Genomic DNA, 23,766 nt, shown 5'->3' on the forward strand with positions numbered 1-23,766 from the left:
AGTATCTCTCGAATTGTAACTTAAGAAGATATCGGGAGCAAAGTAAGAAGGTACCATGAGAAGTTTCAAACGGATAGGCAATCGTTTGATGCCTAATCAGAAGGTGAAAGGGTTCCAGAGCAACGAGAATAAGTATTGTGTCTGATATCAGAATAGATTACTAGGGAGGTGACCCCGTGAATTACATACGAAGTCAAGCGCGAGGAATAACTTTGGAGACATGGATATAAAGAAGAGTCAGGTTTTGATCATGTGGAACTGTGGGTTATGGGCCCACCATGTGGGTTAAAATTAGGAAGGGCGGTGACGTCTTGCACGATCATGTAAGCAAGGCATGTCAGAGTATAGCCTGTCAGTTGTGCCGGCAACAACATCGATACCAAGGGCAAGGGACGAAGAGAACCATTTTCCTGCTCGTTGAACGAGGCGGACCAATAGGAAAAGTTCTCGTCCATCGGTGGCTACCGGAATGTCATCAACAATAGTAACAGGGTCTTGCTGACAGAAATGTACACCGAGGTGTTTACGTAAGTGGAGAATATTACTTCTTAGATCATATAGGTCACAAGAAAGGTTAAACCAAACAATGGAAATGAAAAATATGATTATCACATTAAATAGAACAATGGAAAGGAAAATGTGTTTAAACACATTATTCAGGGGTATATCCTTCCCAAGGACAAGCAGAGCATGATATCCATGACAGGATATAATTGTAGAAAACCCTTTAGGTATGGGGAGAGGAATTTGATGACCATACCCATACAATGGTGTTTTGGATAATTGATAAAGAAAATATAGCATTTTTCTTCAAATGTTCTTATTGAAGATCGGAGTAACACAGACATGCTTCGAGATAGCATTGACAAGGTCTTCAAGCAAAGGTCAGACCTTGGATACACAAAGGATCCATCAGGAAAAACTTATTAAACAAGTCATTCAATTTCCTCATGGAAGAATGGTTAACCTTGTTAAAAAGGAAACTATAACAATAGGTCCTCTGGTCAGATGTGCTAGGCATGACATCACCTTACCGGGTCACATAAAGACCATTGTTATAACTCTTGGAAAAGTGTTCCAACCATCATATCTGACCGAGATTCAGATCTGATCGGTGTTAGGATACCTCAGACTCAGGATGCCTGAGAAGAAAAGGTGCAAAACAAATTGACGAGACGACATTGTAAGATTCTCGGGAAATTTACTACGGAAGTGAGTTCCGAAATAAGAGCTCATCATTAAACCAATGAAGGGATAAGGTGGTAGCTGATGAACTCAGCGACAATTCATCGAGACTTCCAAAAGATGGGTTTCCACAATTATGTGAACAAGGAGATAACATTAGTCAGATCAATGATATAATGATGTATGCTCGAGGGTATACACAGTTAAACATTGGTTGAAAGGTGCACCCGAAATATGGGCTTAAGTAGCATGATCAATGTTAGAATGGTGGTTCGATAACCAATGGTCTAAGAATGAAATATCGACCATTAACGTCGAAGCAATAGGGTTGCTAGAAGTTTTGAAGTCGCACATCATAGTTCGATTGTCGGTTTTCCGGTTAGAAATAACACGGGGACCAAGGAATGAACGGATATGGCAAAATATATCACCTCTATCAGGAATTCTTAAGAGGTGGTGAAATTCTCACGACATTCTTGACATAAAAGATGGTAATACTCCAAGGTAAAGACGAACAAATGCTGGATAGCAAGGATCTCAAGGTATAACACAAAACACGAACAAGTTTGTGTTGAACGGAAGGCAATAAAGTGGTCGGTGATAATACAAATCATCGAGGGCAAGGATGGTATTTCTCATCAAGAATTCAACTGATATTCTGGAAGAGCTCATAATGCTGATGAGGTTCATGACACATTTGTCGAGAAATTTCAAGAAGATGTAATCGATAGGCGATGACATCAAGTTAAAGGAATGATGAAGCGAAAGGTTATTGGAACCATGGGTACGACACAAACTCGAAGTCAAGCTTGTTGTTCAAGGCGAAATGATATGACGAGAAAGATCGACGTAAGCTTGGCTCATCGTCAAAAGTTGTGCTCCGGGAATACGGACCAGGTAGCACAGTTGAAGCTTTAACATGACGATGATGATGTAGCCAATCGGTTGGGAATGACATCAGCGAGTACAACTCGCAGGTAAGAATGATTACAAGGAGTAGTTGAACCGTAGAACGGACTCAATTCAGTTATCGGTGTTTCGAGTGACAAACAACTCAAAACCCGGAGAAAATTGGAATCATCGAGAAATAATAGTTGATGAAGAACTCACAAGAAGCTATGTAGTTCCCAGAGTGTAATACTCGACGGTAGAGCAGAGTAGACGGTGGACACGTGAAATGATCTGCAGAAGACAAGTACTTCATCTTGTCTGAGAAATGGAATCAAAGGAGAACAATCATGGTCGGAACCACGGTTGCAAAGGACCAAACATGGATACTAGATGAACCTATATCAAGGAAATAGTTATTATTACAAGAAGTTTCCATGATAGGATCTACATCGTGTCCATGGGCATGAACACAAGTTCAAGGTCAACTCCCACTTCTTCAATGTATAACCTTCCATTCACCTCTCGCTTTTTGAAAATGTCATTAGTTGTTGAAAGTTTTACCTGGTGCAATACCAGATAAGGCGTCCGACCCCCAACATGCTGGCTATGGCCGCGCCGCATTGCCGAACGGCTGGGCTCGCTAGCAGCTGGTGTGCCGCCTACGATGCGGTCGATCTCGCACTGGTTGGCCTCAGCGCGGCGGTTCATGGCCACCATCTTGTTGGCGCTGTCCAGGAGCGTGACACAAAACGCCTCAAGTGTCGCCCCATCGCCGTTGGCGGCAACGGGAGTGGCTAGGCCCTGCATGGCCGCTCACAACGGGTGCTGGGCGGCCCCATCGGAGTCCTCTCTGTGGCCAGTGACCAGCACCTCCGCGACGGTGTCGGCGTCGGCGTCACTAGCGACAGGAGGGAGCGGGTCGTCAACGACCACCACATCGGCGGGGAACCCGTCGGTGGAGGCCGCGTTGGAGACGGTGAGCTTCTCGAAAGGCTCGGAGAGGGGGTCGACGGAGTGAAGAGCCTCTACGTTGGAGGCGGGCTCGTCGGAGAGGCTGGCCTTGCCGAAGAGGTCGACAAGGCAGCTCGCGAGGCAGGCTGCTCCCGCGTGGGCGGTGTGCTGGTGCAAGCGCAAGCGGGCGCGCCGGGCTGGCTTATTAGGCCAGCCACGACGTGCTCGCCGGAGAGGAAGAGGGTCCCCGTCCAGAACGTGTCTCCGGCCGACGCTGCGTTAGGCCCCACGGTGGGCGCCAACTGTCGGGGTATTCTCGTGACAGATGCCAGAGGGTGGCTTATCATGGATGGGGCCAAGAGGACGTCGTCGGGCCCTGGAAGAGAGAGTGGGCGCGAGCTCGATTGCACACGAGACATACCCAGGTTTGGGGCTCTCCTGGGAGATAACACCCCTAGTCCTGCTCTGCGGGGTCTCCGCATGATGACTATAATCAAATGATGGCTACAAGCTTGCTCCTTGAGCTGTGTTGCTAGAGGAGGAAGAAGGGCAGAGATGCTACCTTGCTTCTCCTAGCTATGGTGTGTGTGTGTGGGAATGAGGGCTGAACCCTTTGCATTGGTGAGCCTGGGGGTTTATATAGGCCTACCCCCCAGGGGTACAATGGTAACACGGCCGGGTGTGGGACCCAGACGTCAGTGTCTAAGGTCGCCGGGTTCTCCGCCGGCTGCTGGGGCCCGCCGCTTGGAGGGCCCTGCCGGCTGCCGAGAATCCGGCCGACAGGTGGGGCCTGCCGCCTACGGGCCACGCTAACTGCTCTTCATTGTAGCTTCGTACTTGATGGCGGAGGCCGCGTCAGGAGTCGTATGGCTAAAGTCCCGCGCAATGCGGGCGGTGACCACCTGGTCAGCGCCCACTGTAGCCACGCTCCGTCTCGTTGAGGTAGGTGGGTGCGGACTCCAAGGATAGGGAAGGGCCGACAACTAGGAGCCGGCCCACCCCTCAGCGCTGCCTTCTGGTAGCTCACGGACAGGTAGTTCCCGCCGCCTGCGGGCCATACTGATTACCTTTTGCTGTAGCATGTCCCTGGCTGACGAGGGCCACGCGGAGAGTCGCATGGCTACAGTCCCGCGCCTAGCAGGGGGGTGTCCGCTTGGTCAGCTCCACTGTAGCCACGCTCCTCCGGAATTTGGGGGAGCAGGTGGCCCTGTAGCCACGCCCCGTCTTGTCGTAGTGGTTGAGTGCAGACTCTGAGGGGAGGAGGGTCCGTCTGCTAGAAGCCGGACCCCTCCCCCGAAAGACGCCTTCTGAGAGTGCGTCGTCTTCTGGGAGCCGGCCGCTTGGGCCCAGTCGGCCGTGCATCCGGGAGGTGCGAGGGGCTTTGCTAGCCCCGATGTCTTGAAATGCTAAGGGGTATAGATGAGGCTACCCGTGGTCCATCCCTCCGACATGTATACAATATCCTTTGCCTCACAATACATTACATAACTCTAGGGGAGATTTTTACGGTATCCTCGTGTTGGACACCATAATACTGGGTGGGCGTAGAGTGTATCTCTCCATCTTCATAAGGGCAAATCTTAGACTTGAACTATATTGTGTCGTGAGTCCGTGATATGTCTCGAATGTATATATAATTTTAGTTCATGGTACATTATTATCAATTACATACACTTTAGACATAATTTTTATTGAACTAACATATTAATCTAGTGTCCAGTGCCAGTTCCTGTTTTTGTATTTCAGAAAACATCACAAAAAATGTCAAGACAAAAATCAAACAAAAATATGTTTGGAAGTTTCATGTCGGAACATGACCAGGGGCCAAGACTTCACCCCTGTGGGCCCCATAGGGTGTAGGCGCTTTCTGGAGGTGCCCACCTTACATGGCTCCTACAAACTACAGGGCCCACTTTTGGCGATCGAGAGCTCTCGATAGCGCCACCATTTCGGTCTTTGCGTCATCAATTTCATGGCCGACGGTGGATCTCCGGAGCTGACGAGGGTGGTCCGGGGTGCGGCGGTGTGACGCCCCCGATTTGACCGTACACTAATCATGCACGCAAATGTGTACGATCAAGATCAGGGACTAATGGGAAGATAACACAACACAACTCTACAACATAAATAAGTCATACAAGCATCATAATACAAGCCAGGGGCCTCGAGGGCTCGAATACAATTGCTCGATCATAGACGAGTCAGTGGAAGCAACAATATCTGAGTACAGACATAAGTTAAACAAGGTTGCCTTAAGAAGACTAGCACAAAAGTAGCAACGATCGAAAAGGCAAGGCCTCCTGCCTGGGACCTCCTAACTACTCCTCGAAGCCGAACTCCATGTAGAATCATCCTCGGGATCTCTAGCTCCTGGAACTCCAGCATCTGGTTGCGACAATCAGGTATAGGAAGGGGAAAAGAGGGAGAAAAGCAACCGTGAGTACTCATCCAAAGTACTCGCAAGCAAGGAGCTACACTACATATGCATGGGTATATGTGTAAAGGGGCATATCAGTGGACTGAACTGCAGAATGCCAGAATACGAGGGGGATAGCTAATCCTGTCGAAGACTACGCTTCTGGCCATCTCCATCTTGCAGCATGTAGAAGAGAGTAGATTGAAGTCCTCCAAGTAGCATCGCATAGCATAATCCTACCCGACGATCCCCTCCTCGTCGCCCTGTTAGAGAGCGATCACCGGGTTGTATCTGGCACTTGGAAGGGTGTATTTATTCAGTATCCAGTTCTAGTTGTCATAAGGTCAAGGTACAACTCCGGGTCGTCCTTTTACCGAGGGACACGGCTATTCGAATAGATAAACTTCCCTGCAGGGGTGCACCACATAACCCAACACGCTCGATCCCATTTGGCCGGACACACTTTTCTGGGTCATGCCCGGCCTCGTAAGATCAACGCGTCGCAGCCCCACCTAAGCACAACAGAGAGGTCAGCACGCCGGTCTAACCCTATGCGCGCAGGGGTCTGGGCCCATCGCCCTATGCACACCTGCATGTTGCGTATGCGGCCGGAAGCAGACCTATCCTAGTGGCGTTCCAGTCCAATCCGGTGCGCGCCACTCAGTCGCTGACGTCACGAAGGCTTCGGCCGATACCACGACGTCGGGATACCCATAACTACTCTCGCGTAGATGGTTAGTGCGTATAGACCAAATGGCCAGACTCAGATCAAATACCCAGAACTCGTTAAGCGTGTTAAGTATCCGCGAACGCCGACCAGGGCCAGGCCCACCTCTCTCCCGGGTGGTCTCAACCTGCCCTGTCGCTCCGCCATAAAGCAACAGTCGGGGGCCGTCAGGAACCCAGGCCCACCTCTACCGGGATGGAGCCACCTGTCCTTTCAGCCCCCTCATCAGTATCACTTGCGGGTACTCCTCGAGCCGACCCGACTTTAGTCACCACATGTGTCATGTATATAATGTATATAGTATATACCCGTGATCACCTCCCGAAGTGATCACGGCCCGGTAGTATAGCATGGCAGACGGACAAGAGTGTAGGGCCACTGATGGAACACTAGCATGCTATACTAAGCAGTAGGATAGCAGGTAAGGGTAACAACTGTAGCAACAATGACAGGCTATGCATCAGGATAGGATTAACGGAAAGCAGTAACATGCTACACTATTCTAATGCAAGCGGTAGAGAGTAGAGTAGGCGATATCTGGTGATCAAGGGGGGGCTTGCTTGGTTGCTCAGACAAGAAGGAGGGGTCATCGGTGACGTAGTCGACCACAGGGGCATCAGCATCGTCACGGGGTCTACCGAAGAGAAGAGGGGGGAGAAACAGTAAATACATAGCAAGCAAGTGCATAACAGGACAACAGGCAGAGCTAGACGTGTTCTAACACGGTATGAGGTGATACCGGTGAAGGGGGGAAACATCCGGGAAAATATCCCCGGTGTTTCGCGTTTTCGGGCAGATGAATCGGAGGGGAAAAGTTGCGTGTTCGTTATGCTAGGGATGCGTGGCGGACGAGCGGGCTGCGTAACCGGATTCGTCTCGTTGTTCTGAGCAACTTTCATGTACAAAGTTTTTTCATCCGAGCTACGGATTATTTTATATTAATTTATAAAGATTTAAATTATTTCTAGAATTAATCGAATTAATTCAATTAGAAAATTAATTATGAGGTCAGCATGATGTCATCAGTCAACCATCTGTTGACTGGGTCAACAGACGCGTGGGTCCCGTTCGTCATAGTCTCAGGTTAACTAAACAGTAGTTAGTTTTTATTAATCAAATAATTAGTTTTAATTATTTAATTAAACAGATTAATTAAGTTAATTAACTAAATTTTATTATTATTATTTTTATAACTTTATTTTTATTTTATTTTTTTAATTCCTCTTTTTTTTTAAACAAGTTTCCGGGGGGGCCACTGTCAGTGGCCCTAGGGCCAAACGGGGCGGTTCGGGCGCTGGTGCCCGACAGGGCGCCCGGGGGGGGCGCTGGCGAGGCCGTGGTGGTGCGCGGGCGGAGGCGCGGTCGGCCGCGGCGCTGGGCGCGAGCCAGCAGCGCGGCAGATGAGCGGGGCGAGCCGCGGGGCGCCGGGCCTGGATGCGTGGGGGGCGGGGCGTGCGTGCATCGGGCGCGGTCGGGGCGTGGCGACCGCGGGACGCGGCGTGGGGAGCGTGGCGTCGGGCGCACGAGCGGCGGCAGGTGGCCGCGGTGACCGAACGAGGAAGGAAAGGGAAGAGGAAGAGAGGCCGGGGGCCTCACCGCGGGGCCGTAGGGACAGGGCAGCGGTGCTCGGGGAGGACGACGGGGATGGTTCGACGCCGGGGAGGAGTCCGGCGAGGAGGCGTGGTCGAGGCGGAGGACGAAGACGGGCGGCGGGGTCCAGCAGCGTCGAGGTGGGGCGTCGGGGTGGCGCCGGGGACGAGCGCCGGCGCCAGGGGCGCGGGGCGGCACCGGGCGGCGTCAGGCTCGACGAGGCGGCGCCGGGCGTCGGCGATGACGACGGGATCGGGGGCGGCGCGTCCAGATCGGGGAGAGGGGGGCGCCGGCAGGGCGCAAGGTGAGGCGCGGGGCGACGTCGGGGCGAGGCGGGGAGGCGAGGTCGTCCGGTGAGGACCGGCGGCGGCGCGAGTGCAAGGCATCGGGGGCGGCGCTTGCCACCGACGGGATCCGCGCGGGGGAGGGAGAGAGAGGTGGGTGAGATCGAGGGGAGTGGGGGGGAAGCGAGTGGTGGAAGTGGGGGGTTAGGGTTTCGGGGTAGTGGGGTTAGGTAGGTAGGGGGTGGGCCGGCCCATTCGGGCGGCTGAGGCCAGCTGGGCCACTTGGCCCAGCGCGGGGTTGTCTTTTCCTTTTTTTTTGATTGTCTTCTGTTTTTTTTTCTGTTTGTGTTTTCTTTTATTTATTTCCTTTTTACTGTTTTATCTCACTTTCTATTTACTATAGTTTTATAAAATGCTAAATTAGTTTCTAAAATAGTGTTACTATTTATTCTATTGTCACAATAACTTGGGCTCCCAAATAAATTAGTTTAATATTTTATATATTATAAAAAGCATTTAATTATTGGTTTTAGCTGCTGTTTTGCTCATTTTAGAGTATTTACACGTTTTATAAAAGTGTGGTTCCTCCTCCATTATTACCTAGGATTTATTTGTTCCAATTTGAACATTTTAGTTTTGATGTTTGAAAACTTTTATCGTTTGCCTTGATTTTGAATTTTGAATTTGAACGGGATTGAATCGTCGGGAGAATAACAACAGTGATCGTGGTGATGTGGCCCATTAGCAGGAAATTACTGTAGCCTAATTGTCCGGGCGTCACAGGCGGGGTGGGGTTTTCCATTATGACGATCATTGGTCCGAGGACGGCCAGCGGGGTTTGACCAAAAAGCTGAGGGCGGGTCGGAAGCATCGCAATTCAGCCTTATTTTTCGTGAGAATGACTATGGCTGGTGGAAGGTTTTAGGGGGGGCATATTTGTGGAAGTAATAAACTTTACAAGATTATAAGAGATCTGCTAGATGATGCTTAATCCCTAAAAACTTCCCCTCAAATAACTTTTTAAGGAAATAATATGAGTTAAATAAAAATTCGAGGGAAGGGTTAGAGATGCTCTCACTGAGCTACCAACATCCGGATCCCCTGCCTATCGATCTGCCTCGCCGACGACTGAGCTCTCCATCGGTCAGCCACGACGCGGCCGGCCTCGTGCCCTACCGCCGTCTCGGCTACCATGCCAGGTTCACCTCCGGCGCAGGCTCTCCCTCCAGCACCCAAACCCAGAGCCAAGCGCCACCTCCTTCTCCTCCTCACGGCGCCGTCCCTCCTCGCCCTCGTCCTCGCCGTGCTCTTCGCCACCTCAAGCAATCCGCTGCCACGCCTCGTCCGCCTGCTCCTCAGACCGAGGTCTTCCCTTCTCAGCCCGCCGGAGCCAGTCTCCGCGGCCGATACCTCGACGGACGCGGGACGCCCACCATGTGTTCTATGGATGGCCCCTTTCGCCTCCGGCGGCGGCTACTGCTCCGAGGCCTGGTCCTACGTCGCCTCGCTTGACGAGAATGTCGCTGCAGGCGTCGATGCGAACTTCACGCTCTCAATCGCCCACCACGGTGACCTCGAGTCGCCGGAGTTCTGGCAGGGCTTGCCCGAGCAGTCCAAGAACTTGGCGTACAGGCTCGCCACTGCGCAGTGTGAGCTCTCTCGTGCCGTCGTTGTGTGCCACAGCGAGCCTGGCGCGTGGTACCCGCCGATGTACGAGTCTCTGCCTTGCCCACCTACCGGGTACGACGAGCCGGCGTTCGTCATTGGCCGGACGATGTTCGAGACTGACCGTGTCTCGCCGGAGCATGTCAGGCGCTGTAACCAGATGGATGCTGTCTGGGTACCGACAGATTTCCACGTCTCCACATTCGTGAAGAGCGGGGTCGATCCCTCCAAGGTCGTCAAGGTAGTGCAGGCCGTCGATGTCACATTCTTTGATCCAGCCAAGCACGTCGCCTTTCCTCTTCCGATTGGTTTCTCTGTCATGGCGCCTGATGATTCTACACGGAATACTGATAGCTCCAAAGGCAAAGGTTTTGTGTTTCTTAGTGTGTTCAAATGGGAGCAGAGGAAGGGCTGGGATGTGCTTCTGACAGCCTTTCTGCAGGAGTTCTCTGGAGCTGATGATGTTGTGCTCTACCTACTGACCAACGCCTACCACTCTGACACAGATTTTGGAGGGAAAGTTCACAGATTTGTGAACAATTCCAGCATTGAGGAGCCAGTGCTAGGATGGGCAGAAGTCCGGGTGGTTGATGAGCATGTCCCACAGTCCGACCTTCCAAGGTTGTACAAGGCTGCAGATGCATTTGTGCTACCTTCCCGTGGCGAGGGGTGGGGCAGGCCGGTGGTCGAAGCCATGGCCATGGAACTGCCAGTGATTGTGACGAATTGGTCAGGCCCAACGGAGTACCTGACTCAAGAGAATGGATACCCACTGGACGTGGACAGGCTGACTGAGGTCACAGAAGGGCCATTCAAGGGTCATTTCTGTGCTGAGCCATCAGTTGATCATCTGAGAGCTTTGATGAGGCGCGTCTTTGGTGATCAGGAGGAGGCAAGGAGAAAAGGGAGGAAGGCAAGGGAAGACATGGTTGAGAGGTTTTCGCCAGAGGTTGTGGCAAGGATTGTTGCTGATCAGATACAACAGGTGGTTGTCAGTACTCAGTAGATGGATAGCCCAAATCTTATCACAAATTTCCGAGGAAAGTAGATATCATACACCACACATATGATGTAGGTATGGTAAGCTCGTTACTTATTTGCCGCTTTGTAGGAGTTATTTGTAGTAGTTTCTGCAATGGTGGGGATAATTGGTGGCTGTTGTTCATGTGCCTTTATGCCATCATTATTTGAATGGTTCCCAAGCATGTTATGGACTTATTGCTTCATACTGTTATTTTTAATTAACTTGACATTTCCTGTTAAAAGAACAAACTAGTGAATGTGACCATTTAGCCCATGCCCTTGCATGGTGTTTGCACCTTCCATTTTTGTTACTACATTCAAGGTTGCTTAGGTTGGTCTCTACAAAATAGACCATGGTACATTTACATTATGTTCATCACTTTTCATATCCACAAGGAGCATTCAGTTATATCAAAAATGAAAATCTAGCCAATTAAAGTTCAGCCATCTTACCTGGGCCAACAAAAGGAAGATCTCGATACCCCTTCCAAAAAATGGAGCAGTGACAATGATTCATCAGAAATCATCAACAGACGACGAATTCATGGAAGAAGTTGATGCATAAGGAGTGGTTTTCAATCCAGCCAGTTAAGTTATCTTCCGTTGTTGCATCAGTCAATGAAACAATAGAAGAGGTGTACAGTATGGCACTTGATCAACCTTGCATGCCAGGTAGTGCCTTGTTTCTTTCTTTCTATGTTGTAGCATGCTTTTTGTTGTGCTTTTTGTGTGACAAATTGTGTTGTTGAAACTGGAGTTTAGAGTCAGGTTGTAGATATTAATTTACTTTTCCAGCACAACACAGTTCTTGCAAAGTTTTAGATTCAATCCTTGTATCAAGTTCAGTTATAGCCTTGCTGTTTGAAGTAAAACATAAAACATAATGGCTAACTGTTACTGGTTTGCCAAGTCTGAATTACGTGCAACTGTAAGTGAGTTACTGTGATACAAAAAGGAATAGTCAACTGCAATGCTTTTTATATCATGCAACAAAGCAATGATGTTTGTTCCTTATGTCGCAAGATATTGAAATTGCTACACCTTTTAATTAGTATTCACATATGTGAACTGCACATCATTCCTTTCGGGTATACAGTTCAGCCGAGCAAAGGCGCAGAAAAGTATATTCTTCCAGTTAATTTCATATACTCCATCTGTTCACAAATTTAAGACGTTTCAGATATTTTTGTTTGGACTACATACGGACTGAAATGAGTGAACAAACACATTAAAACGTTTCTATATACATCCGATTCACAAAAAAGGTTAAACATCTTATATTTTTTAACAGAGGGAATATGTTTTAACGATTTTATATTATGTTTTTCCTTGCTAGGATGCAGAGGATCTCCAGCTCATGGTCAGTACTCCCTCCGTCCGGAATTACTTGTTGCGGAAATGGATAAAGATGGATGTATCTAGAACTGAAATACGCCTAGATACAACCATTTCTCCGACAAGTAAGGACGGAGGGAGTAGTATGTTATAACCACAATTTTTTATGTTTCAGTCCAAGAAGCCCAAGGCACCGATGAATATTCGGAGCAAGAATGTTTCTGATGCAGCTAGGAGCCGGAGGAGGTAGCAGAATGTTGGCTGTCAGGGTAACAAATGTGTGAGGCATCAAACATGCAGCTTCAGCAATGCAGTCAGTGTTGTGTTTTTTGCGGCGTTCCAAGCGGGCTCCCGTGCGATGATTTTTCTCGGCGATTTGTTGCACTGTTGTGTTTGCAATGCTGCAACATGCTTCTGACATAAACGTGAGGAAAAGAAGATGCGATCATGTTGCAAACGTATGGAAAAAAAGATTATTTTAAGAGGATTTCCTGCCGCGATGATCAGACGGTTCTGGATGGTGATCTCGTGTCGGATCCAGTGGCTGCTGACGCCTAGCACTAGCCTTTGAAAATCCGAGTAGCTCGTGACCTGCAGCGCGCCACGTCTGCGGTTTCTTCCTCGAGCATTTCATTCCACTGCCTTGTCGGCGGGGCCCACGTCACCGCCCGCACGATGCCTCCCCTCCTCCTCCGCTCCCCCGCGCCGCCGTCCGCTGGTGTCTTCTGCCGGCGGCGGAAAAGAATGCGTGCGCGTGCATCGTGGCAGGAGCTGGCGGGCGTGCTGGTGTTCTCCGCCGTCCCCTTCACCGCCGTCAAGGCCATCGCCAACAGCCCCCTCGGCGCCAGCCTCCGGCGCCGCCTCGAGTCCAGGAAGGCCTCCGCCGCCGCTGAGGCAGACGCCCTCCGCACCGCCGCCCGCGAGGCCCGCAGCTCCAGGTAGGCACTCTCCCCTCCTTACAAAAGCAAAGCCGTTACGTGTACTTCTGCGAATGAAGTGACCTCCCGGTTTGTTTGGGGAACTTATCTTTGATGAAGCTTTTGGTACGGAGGAGCTCGGCCGAGGTGGCTCGGTCCCCTCCGGTACGACTACCCGGAGCACCTGGCCGGAGAGTACCCGGGCGATTACGGGTTCGATATAGCAGGTCTGGGCCGGGACCCCGTTGCTTTCGCCAACTACTTTAAGTATGTCACCGTATTTCTTCTACTTAATACTTTTCAGTCACAGTAGTTTGCGTCTATATACACCTTACTACTGAACCAACCTTGTTTACGAGCAGCGGTGTTTGTCTGTTTGATGAATGGTTATTGTGTAGAGTATCTGATCACATCTTGAACACTGCAAATAAATAGTGCCCCTGCTCATTGTTGAATGCTGATGGTTAGGTGCACCCTTCTATTTCAGCTTTCTTTGGGTCCATCATCAGTTTTGTGTATTCAGATAGTTGTCGTGCTGCAAGCATTTTATTTTCCTAGCTTCGTGGGAGAGATTGCTCCTTGTTCAGGCAAATGACGATAATATGCTCTGGCGCTGCAGAATTTGGCACATAGGTGATCAGATGGAAGCAAAACTTGTAAGACGGGCAAAATGTTTTTTTTTCGAAAGAAGATGTTCAAAATGCTAATTCCAATCTACAATGTTTAGGCATGGACAGCGAACAATGACTTAAATTGACAAAAAAAGAAACTGATATGTTTGCCTTCTTGAATAATAGAGGATTTGGAGGGTGGGGAGATGGGTTTGCAGAAAGGGTCTTCCTGAATGGAAGATCATACCCTGATCTTAACTTAAAAACATAAAGATACTCCCTCCGTTCACAAATATAAGATGTTTTGGATATTTTAATATGGACTACATACGGACTGGAATGAGTGAACAAACACACTAAAACATGTCCATATACATCTAATTCACAAAAAAAGTTAGAACACTTTATAGTTGTGAACCAACGAAGTATCAAACACTGGATAGTATTCACTAAGGGCGGTGACAGAAAAACAGATGTGACCGATATGCAAAGGGAAAAAGTTATCTTGGACGATCTTGTGCCTTCCTGTATCATACAGATTACCTGGCAATATCTTCTATGCTTCCCGCAACAAACCTTATGCCCTAAGCTTAGAAGCTTTTTTTGGAGTAGCTAAAAGATATTTATGTTTTACATTTCTAAATGTACTCTATACTGAAGAGTTGTATAAAGGTGTAAGATCATTGATTTTATTTCCTACAAAGTAGCCTTGTTCTTTCAAATACAATGGAGGTCCTTACCACAGAAGGTGTATAGTAGGCTTATCTGCAGTGAATGATAATAGGTCTCCTTTAGTGACATTCAAGTCTCTTCTATTCAGTTAAACTGTTGTGTATAGTTCAGTTGTAACATTTTTTTTGTGAAGCTGAACTACTAGTTATCTTATCTCACCAACAACCTTCTTTGCAGCTTTGAGATCTTACATTGTCGATGGGCCATGCTTGCTGCTCTTGGTGTTGTTGTTCCTGAGCTGTTAGATCTATTTGGGATAGTGCATTTTGTTGAGCCTGTCTGGTGGAAGGTTGGTTATGCCAAACTTCAGGTGAAATATATCCATATTTATGTTTTCCATGTCTGGGTTCCTTTAGCACACAATGACTGTTCCTGGAACAGACCCTGAAGAAGATGTGTGCACTCTGAAGAGATATCAAGATCATAGTTCCTGTCATCCTACATGCAATCACGGTGTATCTTTTCGTTCAGCGTCTGAAAACTAGTTTGTAGCTAACTCTAATGGATGCATGGATTATCTTCATTGTTGCACAAGTCCCACAGCTGGAAGGTGTTGTAGCATGACCTGTTGTGCTATAATCAAGGCATATTGGCATTTGGCACACAAAGTTAGGAGCCTCCACATGGAGGTTTGGCAAGTCAGCTTTTTTCTTTGCTCTGAGATAGAATAGACATGCAGTGTAGCTGCCGCCTGTCAGCTATGTACATAGATGCTGTGTTGAATAACACAGACGAATTGCATTACAAATGATTTAAATGTCTGCCTTTAGCTAATGAGTTGATTTTGCAGGGTGATACTCTTGATTACCTTGGGATTCCTGGGTTCCGAATTGCTGGTGGTCAAGGCATCATCGTCATCGCTATCTGTCAGGCCCTTCTGATGGTAATAAAAATGCTATGTAGTGTTTCAGTCCTATACTTTTTAAGTAGTTGCTATAGGGCCGTCCAAACATTCATGTCTTGTGTGTTTTCTTTGTGTGCAAACACTTCGGAATTGTAGACAGCTCTCCGCATATAATTCTTTAATCTCACAAGATTATTCTCTTAGTACAACATTCCCTCGTCATTTCATACATTTAATGGTTACAATGCCACATTAGACATATATCTCCATGTCATTATTTGCCAGGTTGGGCCAGAATATGCGAGATACTGTGGGATCGAGGCGCTAGAACCCTTGGGAATATATCTTCCTGGGGACATAAACTACCCAGGTGGAGCACTGTTCGATCCCTTGGGGCTGTCCAAAGACCCTGTTGCGTTTGAAGAACTCAAGGTGAAGGAGATCAAGAATGGTCGTCTCGCAATGGTTGCATGGATCGGATTCTACGCCCAGGCTGCTGTAACCGGCAAGGGCCCTGTGCAGAACCTCATCGAGCACTTGTCGGATCCACTCCGCAACAACGTTTTATCCCCCTTTCTTTGAGGCATTCTAACTGCTTATGTACAGCGTTTACATTGATCAGTTTGTTGTTACAAGGAAATTAATATAGTTTTAGCAAATAGGTTACTGCGTACACATGGCTATAAGATTGTTGTACAGTTGTGGAGTTATGGTGTTGTTCAGCAGAAATTGTGGGTGCCCCAAAATTACTGAAAATGGGATTACATTGATCAGTTTGTTGTTACTAGGAAATTAATATAGTTTTAGCAAATACTACCTCCGTCCCATAATATAAGAACGTTTTTTACACTAGTGCCTCCGTCTCATAATATAAGAGCGTTTTTGACACTACACTAATGTAAAAAACGTTCTTATATTATGGGACGGAGGGAGTAGGTTACTGCGTATACATCATACATGGCTATAAGATTGTTGTACAGTTGTGGAGTTATGGTGTTGTTCAGCAGAAATTGTGGGTGCCCCAAAATTACTGAAACGAAATTGCTCCACTTACTGAAAATGGGAGTTGTGGGCCTTGTGGTAACTAAAAGCAGGTGAAGAGCAGATATTTTGATGGGAAGTTTTGACATGCAGATGCAGTAGAAGGTATCCCATTGCACATGTGTCAGCACTTAACTGTGTTTCTTCTTATAAAATCCAGTTAATTGCGTACAACCAGCATTTACTCTTTTTTTTCATACGCTTCCCAACTAGGAGCCGGGTTCCATTACTCATATAACTGCCGCCGCCATCGCACATCTTAGTCAAGATGTCCCCACGAGTGAACTCCCTACATTGCCTCGCCTTCTCGTCCATCTTGCTAGGATCCATGAACATGACAGCATGGTTCTCGACCATCCTCTTTTCTCTTCACTCCACGGCTGCCATTGCAAATTTTTGCTCCTCAATGTCAAGCATTTTTTTCTTCCGCTTCTAATGCAAGTCTTTTCTCCTCTACTAGCGTGTTTCTATCGGCGGCCGTCACCTTTGCCTTCCACTTCTACTCATCCATAGCCTTCATCTCTAGAAACAAGCCATCTTCTCCCCCTTTCCGTTCGACCGCCAATGCCTTTTTCATCTCCACCATTGTAATAAACTTTTCCTTGTATGCTTCAACACCACCATTCTGCTTGACTTGCTTTGCATATTTCCCTTCATTCTGGAAATCCCGTTTTCCTTAAAAAAACAAAAACAAAGAACAAAAGGGTCTCGTACAATTAATAGTTAAGCGGTTATATAGTACAACTCAAAGCATACACACACCCTACTCAATAAACTTTGCGTTGTAACTACGGCTTAAGAGATGTACTCCGAGATGTACATCTCTCTCTTACTAATCTCATCGATTAATGACAATCCTTTTTTGAGAAAATTAGTGAAGATGAATTGATAAATATGACTTGATGCCGTTGCTTTAGCACTTAAAAAAATGAGACCAACCAATCCAAGGGCTAATCCTGGTTGGCTTTTCTTTATAGGAGAATCTCCGTGAGCACCGCGCGTCCGTGCCGGGACTCGAATTCGGATGGGCTGGCAGCAACCTCAGCTGCCAAGCCAACGGGTCGACGCCCCGTCCTCGCTGCTTTAGTACTTACTTCTGTGGGCTCATATGATGTGTGCATACAATTTTTTTATATTTCCGTGATTTTTTGTTATTTTTTCTTGTTAAGAATTGTTGCACAAGAGAACCCACTAGCGTTTCTCTCTCCCTCCCCTATTCCTTGGCGGCCAGGGTAAACTTTCCCTTCCAGGTTTCACCGGCGAGCCCGTGGATTCGCCTCCCCTCTGTCTGCCGCTCCGACTGCCGGTGGTGGGTAGGGGAATCCCAGTGCCTCCGCTCTGGTCAATAGTTTAGGTTAGGGTTTTTTAGTCCTCGTAGGTGCGGCGCTCGGATGGATGGCGGCGCTTCTTCTTCGAGTTTGTCTTCCGGACTCCGATCCTCCTCGAGTTCGTTCATCTACACGTAGTCAACGGAGCTCCGACATAAATTCCTGCCACTCCTCTAGACTGTGAGGCTAGAGTTTCTCGTCACGTGACGAGATTTGGTGTCAGTTGTTTCAAATCTATTTAGGGGTTCAACGACAACGACTGCGGCTCCAGGGCGCTGGTCCTTAGAGGCACGTGCACGAAGGCTTCCCGGCTGTCATCGACAAGGTCAAGCCGGCTCTGGCAGGGGAACGACAACAACGACGCGTCGACGGCTCGTTCTGACGGCGGCAATGGTTGTTCGGTGGTCTTGAAATCTCGATGTAATTTTTATTATGTTTGAGGTGCTTTTGTACTTCCGGTGAACTTTGATGATAATAGATCTGAATCATTTTCGCAAAAAAATAATTTTTGTTGCACAAAAAGCAAGTGAAACCTGCTTCAAGATTAGCGCGCGGCGGGATCCGGTGCCCCCAGCTCCGTGCGGGCCCTACAGCCTCCGTGGAAGAACGTGAGCGAAGGAATGGGAGAGGGAGAGGGTAGTTGCCGATTCGCAGCCGTATTTGACCCAGACTGAGAAGCGAAGAAACTTTGATTCCAGAAAGGGAGAGGAGAGAGGGGAAGAAGACGCCAGAGTCGCAACCCGCCGCAGATCTCCTCCGTCCTCCGCGCCCAGCCCTCCCCTTTGTCCTCCATGGAGTGCGTCCGCTCCGGGGCTCTTGATCTGGGGCGCTCCGGGAATTTCTTGGGGAAGAGCGGTTCCACGACGTGAGTGCCCTTCGCTTCTCACCGTTCATGTGTTCGTTCGTTCGTTCGTTCGTTCGTTTTGTTCTTTTTAATCGCTGATCGCTGATCTGGATGCGGGGGTGGTGCCGCCGGCGCGAAGTAGATTTCGGTGGGGGGTTTCGGTTTTTGTTATGGCGCTGTCGCGGTCACTAGAATTTTGTGATGGTTCAGTTGTGATCTGGCACCAAAATTGGATTAGTTTTGCTGTGCGACCGTAGAGTAACACAATATAAAAATAACATGTGTGCACTTGCTACAATGTTCTGGATTGAGGATCTTGTAGCAAATCCTGGAATTAATGAATTGTTGGTGCTCCTGAAACCTGTAACGGAAGCAGTTTCCCATTTCTGAACATCCGTGGAGCATCACACGTTTCAACATATTATGGAGTAAAATTAGTATTTGTTTGTACTACCAAAATCTATTAGAGGTGATGGAACGTACAGACAGGATCAAGTAGTTGGCAAGAATGGCTAGAGTCCTAATGGTCTGTAAGAAGTTGACCACCTCTGAAATATGCACTGTCCTGTTGATTGTGTAGACCACAGAAGATCATGAGTTTAGAAGACATGATTGCTGAGATATATTTGATCAATTAGTGATTAATATTGCTTAAAGAAATCTGCGGTCAGTAGATAGTTTGAAGTGAATTCGCAATAAATTTGGCATAATGTGGATAGATTGATCTAGCTTCTGATTGCATTTTGAGATGTGCTGAAGTTTACACTCACATGACATTTCCCCTGGAGAAATACAGTGTAACCTTTGTTTTTGTTATGTTATTTGTGTTGACTGTGCTACCATTGACAGGTCATGTGGTAAAGTCAGATGTTCTACAAACCTTGCTGGTTCTACCAAATGCGAGCAAAACTTGCATGGGAAGGTTAAACCCTTGCTGTTGTCAGCAAGTGGAAAAGCAAGGGGAACCTCTGGTTTGGTTCACAGAAGTCAAGTACTTAAACATCAGCACCATCTTTCTGTGAGATCCACCTCTACCGATGTATGTACTACTTTTGATGAAGATGTCAAAGGTGTATCTTCACATGCTGTTGAGGAAAAGGTTGGAGTGCTGTTACTAAATCTTGGTGGTCCAGAGACCCTCAATGATGTTCAACCATTTTTGTTCAACCTCTTTGCTGATCCAGTAAGTGATCATACCACATGCTATAGTTTTAATTTCCAATGCAACTTCACATGTTCCTTGCTAATTATGTGTAACCAATGATTATTTCTCTTCTTAGTTAGGTTTACCCCCTCAGAGGATTTGTTTCACTGGTAGAGATTAACTTCTGTAGATACATGGGATTTTTTCTTAGGAGGGATCATGCCCTCCCTATAAAAGATTATTTCATTATTTGGATACGGATGGACTAGAACTGTTCACTTCGAATTGAAACAGGTTTAAGTTCAAAATCTCTGTCCATCTGAAGAGATTGAGTAGACCGTGATATATTTGAAGAAGCCATAAAAGGGAGAGCCATGCATCATTTTGGATGAGATAGTAGAGAATTAAGTCTCTAGAGTATAAAACTCATCATCCTAGTCTATGGCCTCTTGTTTATCACAAGTCATGTTATCTCTGGCAGCCCTTTGCATGGTAGTTATCCCAATCTGAACCACATAGCCCTATCTGTTTCTTAATTATCTTGTGTAGTTGTGTTATTGTTTGATTTCAGTACTTTCAACTGGGTAATTCAGTTTTGACTTTATAATTGTTACCCAGGATATCATCCGACTCCCTAGGCTGTTCAGGTTTCTTCAAAGACCACTGGCCAAACTTATTTCTACTTTTAGAGCTCCTAAGAGTAAAGAGGGGTATGCCTCAATTGGTGGTGGATCACCTCTGCGGAAAATTACCGACGAGCAGGTAAAAGTTCATCAATCTAACCACACTCTTTTTTTTTCTGTGTGTTTAACAGCTATATAGTTGTGATTTAGTAGCTTTGCCACAAACTCGTTAAACTCTGTAACTTTCACCATAGTCGCATATATCATATTCAGTATTACTTGTTTTAATAAAATAGATTTATCACATTCTTAGCTGAATTACTTTATCTGCAGGCAAATGCTTTGAAGGTTGCACTAAAAAGTAAGAACTTGGAAGCAGATATATATGTTGGAATGCGTTATTGGTACCCATTCACCGAAGAAGCCATCGATCAGGTTAGACCTCCTCACTAATCGAATTTAAAGGCCTTTAATCCTTTTGTTCTTCCTGTAAGTGGCAACAATAGTTTCTTGGTCTTTTTGTTTAATTATTATTCTTCCGTGGTAATTAATTCATATAATTGTTCTAGATTGATATCTCATTGTCACCGTCCATCTTATTTTCATTTTTATATGATTGTGTTTTACTTTTTGTTGAATTTAACTATGTAATTTTTTGTACGTTCTTGACTATCTTGCAACATGTATTACATTTTTAGGGACAAGAATTTTGTACTATGGTTTTATCTAAGTGATTTCCATATTTTTAACTGATGATTACTGTTTTTCTACTATTTTGATTGATGATAGATTAAGAAGGATAAAATTACGAAGCTTGTGGTTCTTCCACTATACCCTCAATACTCCATATCAACAAGCGGTTCTAGTATCCGCGTTCTCCAAAACATTGTCAAGTAGGCAATTACCTTCTCTAATGAAACCTCATGTTTCAGACTATGTAGAACCTGAAAATCTGATATGGCGGCATTCGTGCAGGGAAGATCAATACTTTGCTGGCTTGCCAATCTCCATTATTGAATCTTGGTACCAGCGCGAGGGCTATGTGAAATCAATGGCTGACTTAATTGAGAAGGAACTATCAGTTTTTACGAATCCTGAAGAGGTTTGCACATCCCTTGTTTTGCTTCTGGGTTTCTTAAAAAATTCACGTATTGTTAGTCGTTGTTGATCTGTAGGATTAGTTGCAAACTTGCAGCATAGCCATTCGGTGTGTTGTACATTCTTTCATACAGAAATTTCCTTGGGCCTGTGCTTTGGAATTTTTACAGGCCCCTGCCTCTGGAGTCTGGACAATAAGTAGTAATTAAATCATTAGATGTATTTGTATTTATAGTCTCAGCATAACCATTACCCCATCATTTGAGAGAATAGCATGCTGCATTACTTGCCAGCAGGGGCGAAGCCACATTGAGGTCAATGGGGGCCACTCAAATTTTGATATTCCAATAAGATCTGTTTATATTTTTAGGAAAGATGCGTCAGTTTTCAAACTTTTTGCGAATACTGAAGTATGCTAGGCACTTGAAAAATGATCTGCAAAGAGAAATATGCAGCTAATTTAGAGCAGTATTCTGATGAAGTAATCGTCAAAACAATACTGTGATCTCATTGTAACATTCTTAGCAGATGTTGTACACTACAATATTTCTGGTTATTTGGATAGATTTAAGCGGTAATACCTACAAAAGTTATTCTTCTGGTTGAGCACAGGATAGCTATGTCAGTAGATTGTTTGTAAAAGACCTGTAATATTTAATGCTTTATAACTTCTATGGACTTTTGAGTGTGAATAATGTTATAAGTTGTAGAGTATTTTGAAATCTGAGATGAAATGTATTTTGCAAGTGCAATTTTGTTGAATAAATAACGAATAGAAGGTAATATCATTCTGACGTTATGTTTCATAATTCGCAGGTTATGATATTCTTCAGTGCACATGGAGTACCACTTACCTATGTTAAGGATGCTGGAGATCCATACAGAGATCAGATGGAAGACTGCATTGCTTTGATCATGGAGGAGTTGAAATCCAGAGGAACCTTGAATGACCATACTCTGGCTTACCAGGTAAGGAGAAAATGATGAATAAATACTTGTCTTGTAATCACTGTTAAGGGTTATGAAAGCATTTTTAGCTAATTTCAAGGATATAAATGTTATACTTATGTACTTAGAAGTTAGAAACCAAATTTTGACTATAATACCCTACGAATCTACATGGTGGAAGACATCACACAGGTTTTATTTCTCCTTTTTCTTTACCGAATGCTATTAACCTTTCTGCGCAATGGCAGAGTCGCGTGGGACCAGTTCAATGGCTTAAGCCATATACTGATGAAGTTTTAGTTGAACTTGGTCAAAAGGGTGTAAAGAGTCTCCTGGCTGTCCCAGTAAGGTAATCATCAACTTTACCATTTATACTCTACCAGTTCAGTATTTTTAGGACAACAATAAGGGTGTTTGATGCAGCTTTATCTGTTTTTTTGGTTTTGTGGACTTCTGTTCACACTGATCACCGGAACCAATTTCAAGTGCATCTACTACTCTTTCTGTAGCAATATTTCCTACTATTATAATATCATCATCACTTTATCAGGCCAGCTCTAATTTATCTTAATTTAGCATTTTGTGTGCTTATGTGAATTCTACCTGAACTTTCCATCATGTACCTGTTTGCAACTTGCTTATTTTGGTTTTGTTTGTGTTTATTGCATTGGTGTCATTTGCCGTATCTGTCAATATTAATATGTCAGTGGCCATTCTCGCACCACAATTTTGGTTTCATATATGTTTATCTAAGTTGAAGCTACATCTTCAAGTCATGCACAGTCCAAAGTACATCATTGTCTTGAGGTTACCATGACTTCTGTTTTTTTAACTCCACGTGAACCTCTTTCGACTATGCTTACATCATTTGCTAAAATCAAATCCAGCTTCGTGAGCGAGCATATTGAGACACTGGAAGAAATTGACATGGAGTACAGGGAGTTGGCTCTAGAGTCGGGCATTGAGAACTGGGGCAGGGTTCCAGCTCTTGGATGCACCTCATCCTTCATCTCGGACCTCGCCGATGCTGTCGTCGAAGCCCTTCCCTCTGCCTCCGCGATGGTGACCAGAAAGGTCAAGGATACTGACTCTGACATGGACATGATGCATTACCTGACCAAGATGTTCTTCGGCTCGGTCCTGGCCTTCTTCCTGCTGTTATCCCTGAGGCTAGTTTCCGCTTTCCGGAACACTCTTCATTGAGCTGCTTATTTTTATCGATGCTCCGTGGTTAACCATTTTGGTGATTGTAACTAGAAACCATGTAGATTTACTGTTGAATAATTTATAATTTATTTTTTTGGTGGTAGACTGCCATGATAATAACAAGATAGTTTCTGGGTGAGAAAGAAAGGCTAGAGTTTGTTTCACTTATGTCTTGCCCATAACATATCGACAATGTCATAGGTACTTCATGTTTCTATAAGAACTGGGGGACACGGTGAGTAAGCATCATGTTTCTATAAGAACTGGGGGACACGGTGAGTAAGCATTTACCCATTGTATGGAGGAGTCATGTACCACCAGCATGTATAATGGCACATGCTTATATACTGGCGCTTAAAAGAG

At 46.2% G+C, this 23,766-nt stretch overlaps 3 protein-coding genes across 4 annotated transcripts; all 3 read left to right on the forward strand.

Moving 5' to 3' along the window:
• The first annotated feature begins 9,097 nt into the window (after positions 1-9,097).
• LOC109754714 (uncharacterized) lies at positions 9,098-10,954 on the forward strand. Its single transcript, XM_020313620.4, has one exon. The coding sequence runs from the start codon at positions 9,237-9,239 to the stop codon at positions 10,713-10,715; it is 1,479 nt and encodes a 492-aa protein (XP_020169209.1). The 5' UTR covers positions 9,098-9,236; the 3' UTR covers positions 10,716-10,954.
• Positions 10,955-12,646: 1,692 nt separating this feature from the next.
• LOC109754692 (chlorophyll a-b binding protein 7, chloroplastic) lies at positions 12,647-15,982 on the forward strand. 2 transcript variants are annotated; one of them, XM_020313600.4, is made up of 5 exons: positions 12,654-13,005; positions 13,105-13,251; positions 14,505-14,637; positions 15,118-15,210; positions 15,457-15,982. In XM_020313600.4, exons 1-5 carry the CDS (start codon positions 12,743-12,745, stop codon positions 15,751-15,753), a joined length of 933 nt encoding a protein of 310 aa, XP_020169189.1. In that variant the 5' UTR covers positions 12,654-12,742; the 3' UTR covers positions 15,754-15,982. The 2 variants fall into 2 exon arrangements, with proteins under 2 accessions (XP_040246037.1, XP_020169189.1); XM_040390103.3 differs by lacking the exon at positions 13,105-13,251 and having other exon boundaries at positions 12,647-13,005.
• Positions 15,983-18,157: 2,175 nt separating this feature from the next.
• On the forward strand, positions 18,158-23,550 carry LOC109754696 (ferrochelatase-2, chloroplastic). The gene is made up of 9 exons (XM_020313604.4): positions 18,158-18,405; positions 19,234-19,567; positions 20,147-20,290; positions 20,485-20,586; positions 20,941-21,044; positions 21,127-21,253; positions 22,066-22,218; positions 22,446-22,546; positions 23,085-23,550. The coding sequence occupies exons 1-9, from the start codon at positions 18,332-18,334 to the stop codon at positions 23,398-23,400; spliced, it is 1,455 nt and encodes a 484-aa protein (XP_020169193.1). The 5' UTR covers positions 18,158-18,331; the 3' UTR covers positions 23,401-23,550.
• Positions 23,551-23,766: the final 216 nt, after the last annotated feature.

This window comes from Aegilops tauschii, chromosome 5, assembly GCF_002575655.3.
Source record: "Aegilops tauschii subsp. strangulata cultivar AL8/78 chromosome 5, Aet v6.0, whole genome shotgun sequence".
NCBI classification, from domain to species: Eukaryota; Viridiplantae; Streptophyta; class Magnoliopsida; order Poales; family Poaceae; genus Aegilops; species Aegilops tauschii.

Excerpts from the sequence above, each read along its gene's own strand:
- LOC109754714 (XM_020313620.4), top strand. The coding sequence starts at position 9,237 with ATGCCAGGTTCACCTCCGGCGCAGGCTCTCCCTCCAGCACCCAAACCC.
- LOC109754692 (XM_020313600.4), top strand. The coding sequence starts at position 12,743 with ATGCCTCCCCTCCTCCTCCGCTCCCCCGCGCCGCCGTCCGCTGGTGTC. Across the intron at positions 13,006-13,104 it reads CGCGAGGCCCGCAGCTCCAG|CTTTTGGTACGGAGGAGCTC; the intron begins GTAGGCACTCTC and ends TCTTTGATGAAG. Across the intron at positions 14,638-15,117 it reads TTGGTTATGCCAAACTTCAG|GGTGATACTCTTGATTACCT; the intron begins GTGAAATATATC and ends TTGATTTTGCAG.
- LOC109754696 (XM_020313604.4), top strand. The coding sequence starts at position 18,332 with ATGGAGTGCGTCCGCTCCGGGGCTCTTGATCTGGGGCGCTCCGGGAAT. Across the intron at positions 19,568-20,146 it reads TCAACCTCTTTGCTGATCCA|GATATCATCCGACTCCCTAG; the intron begins GTAAGTGATCAT and ends ATTGTTACCCAG. Across the intron at positions 21,254-22,065 it reads TTTTTACGAATCCTGAAGAG|GTTATGATATTCTTCAGTGC; the intron begins GTTTGCACATCC and ends CATAATTCGCAG.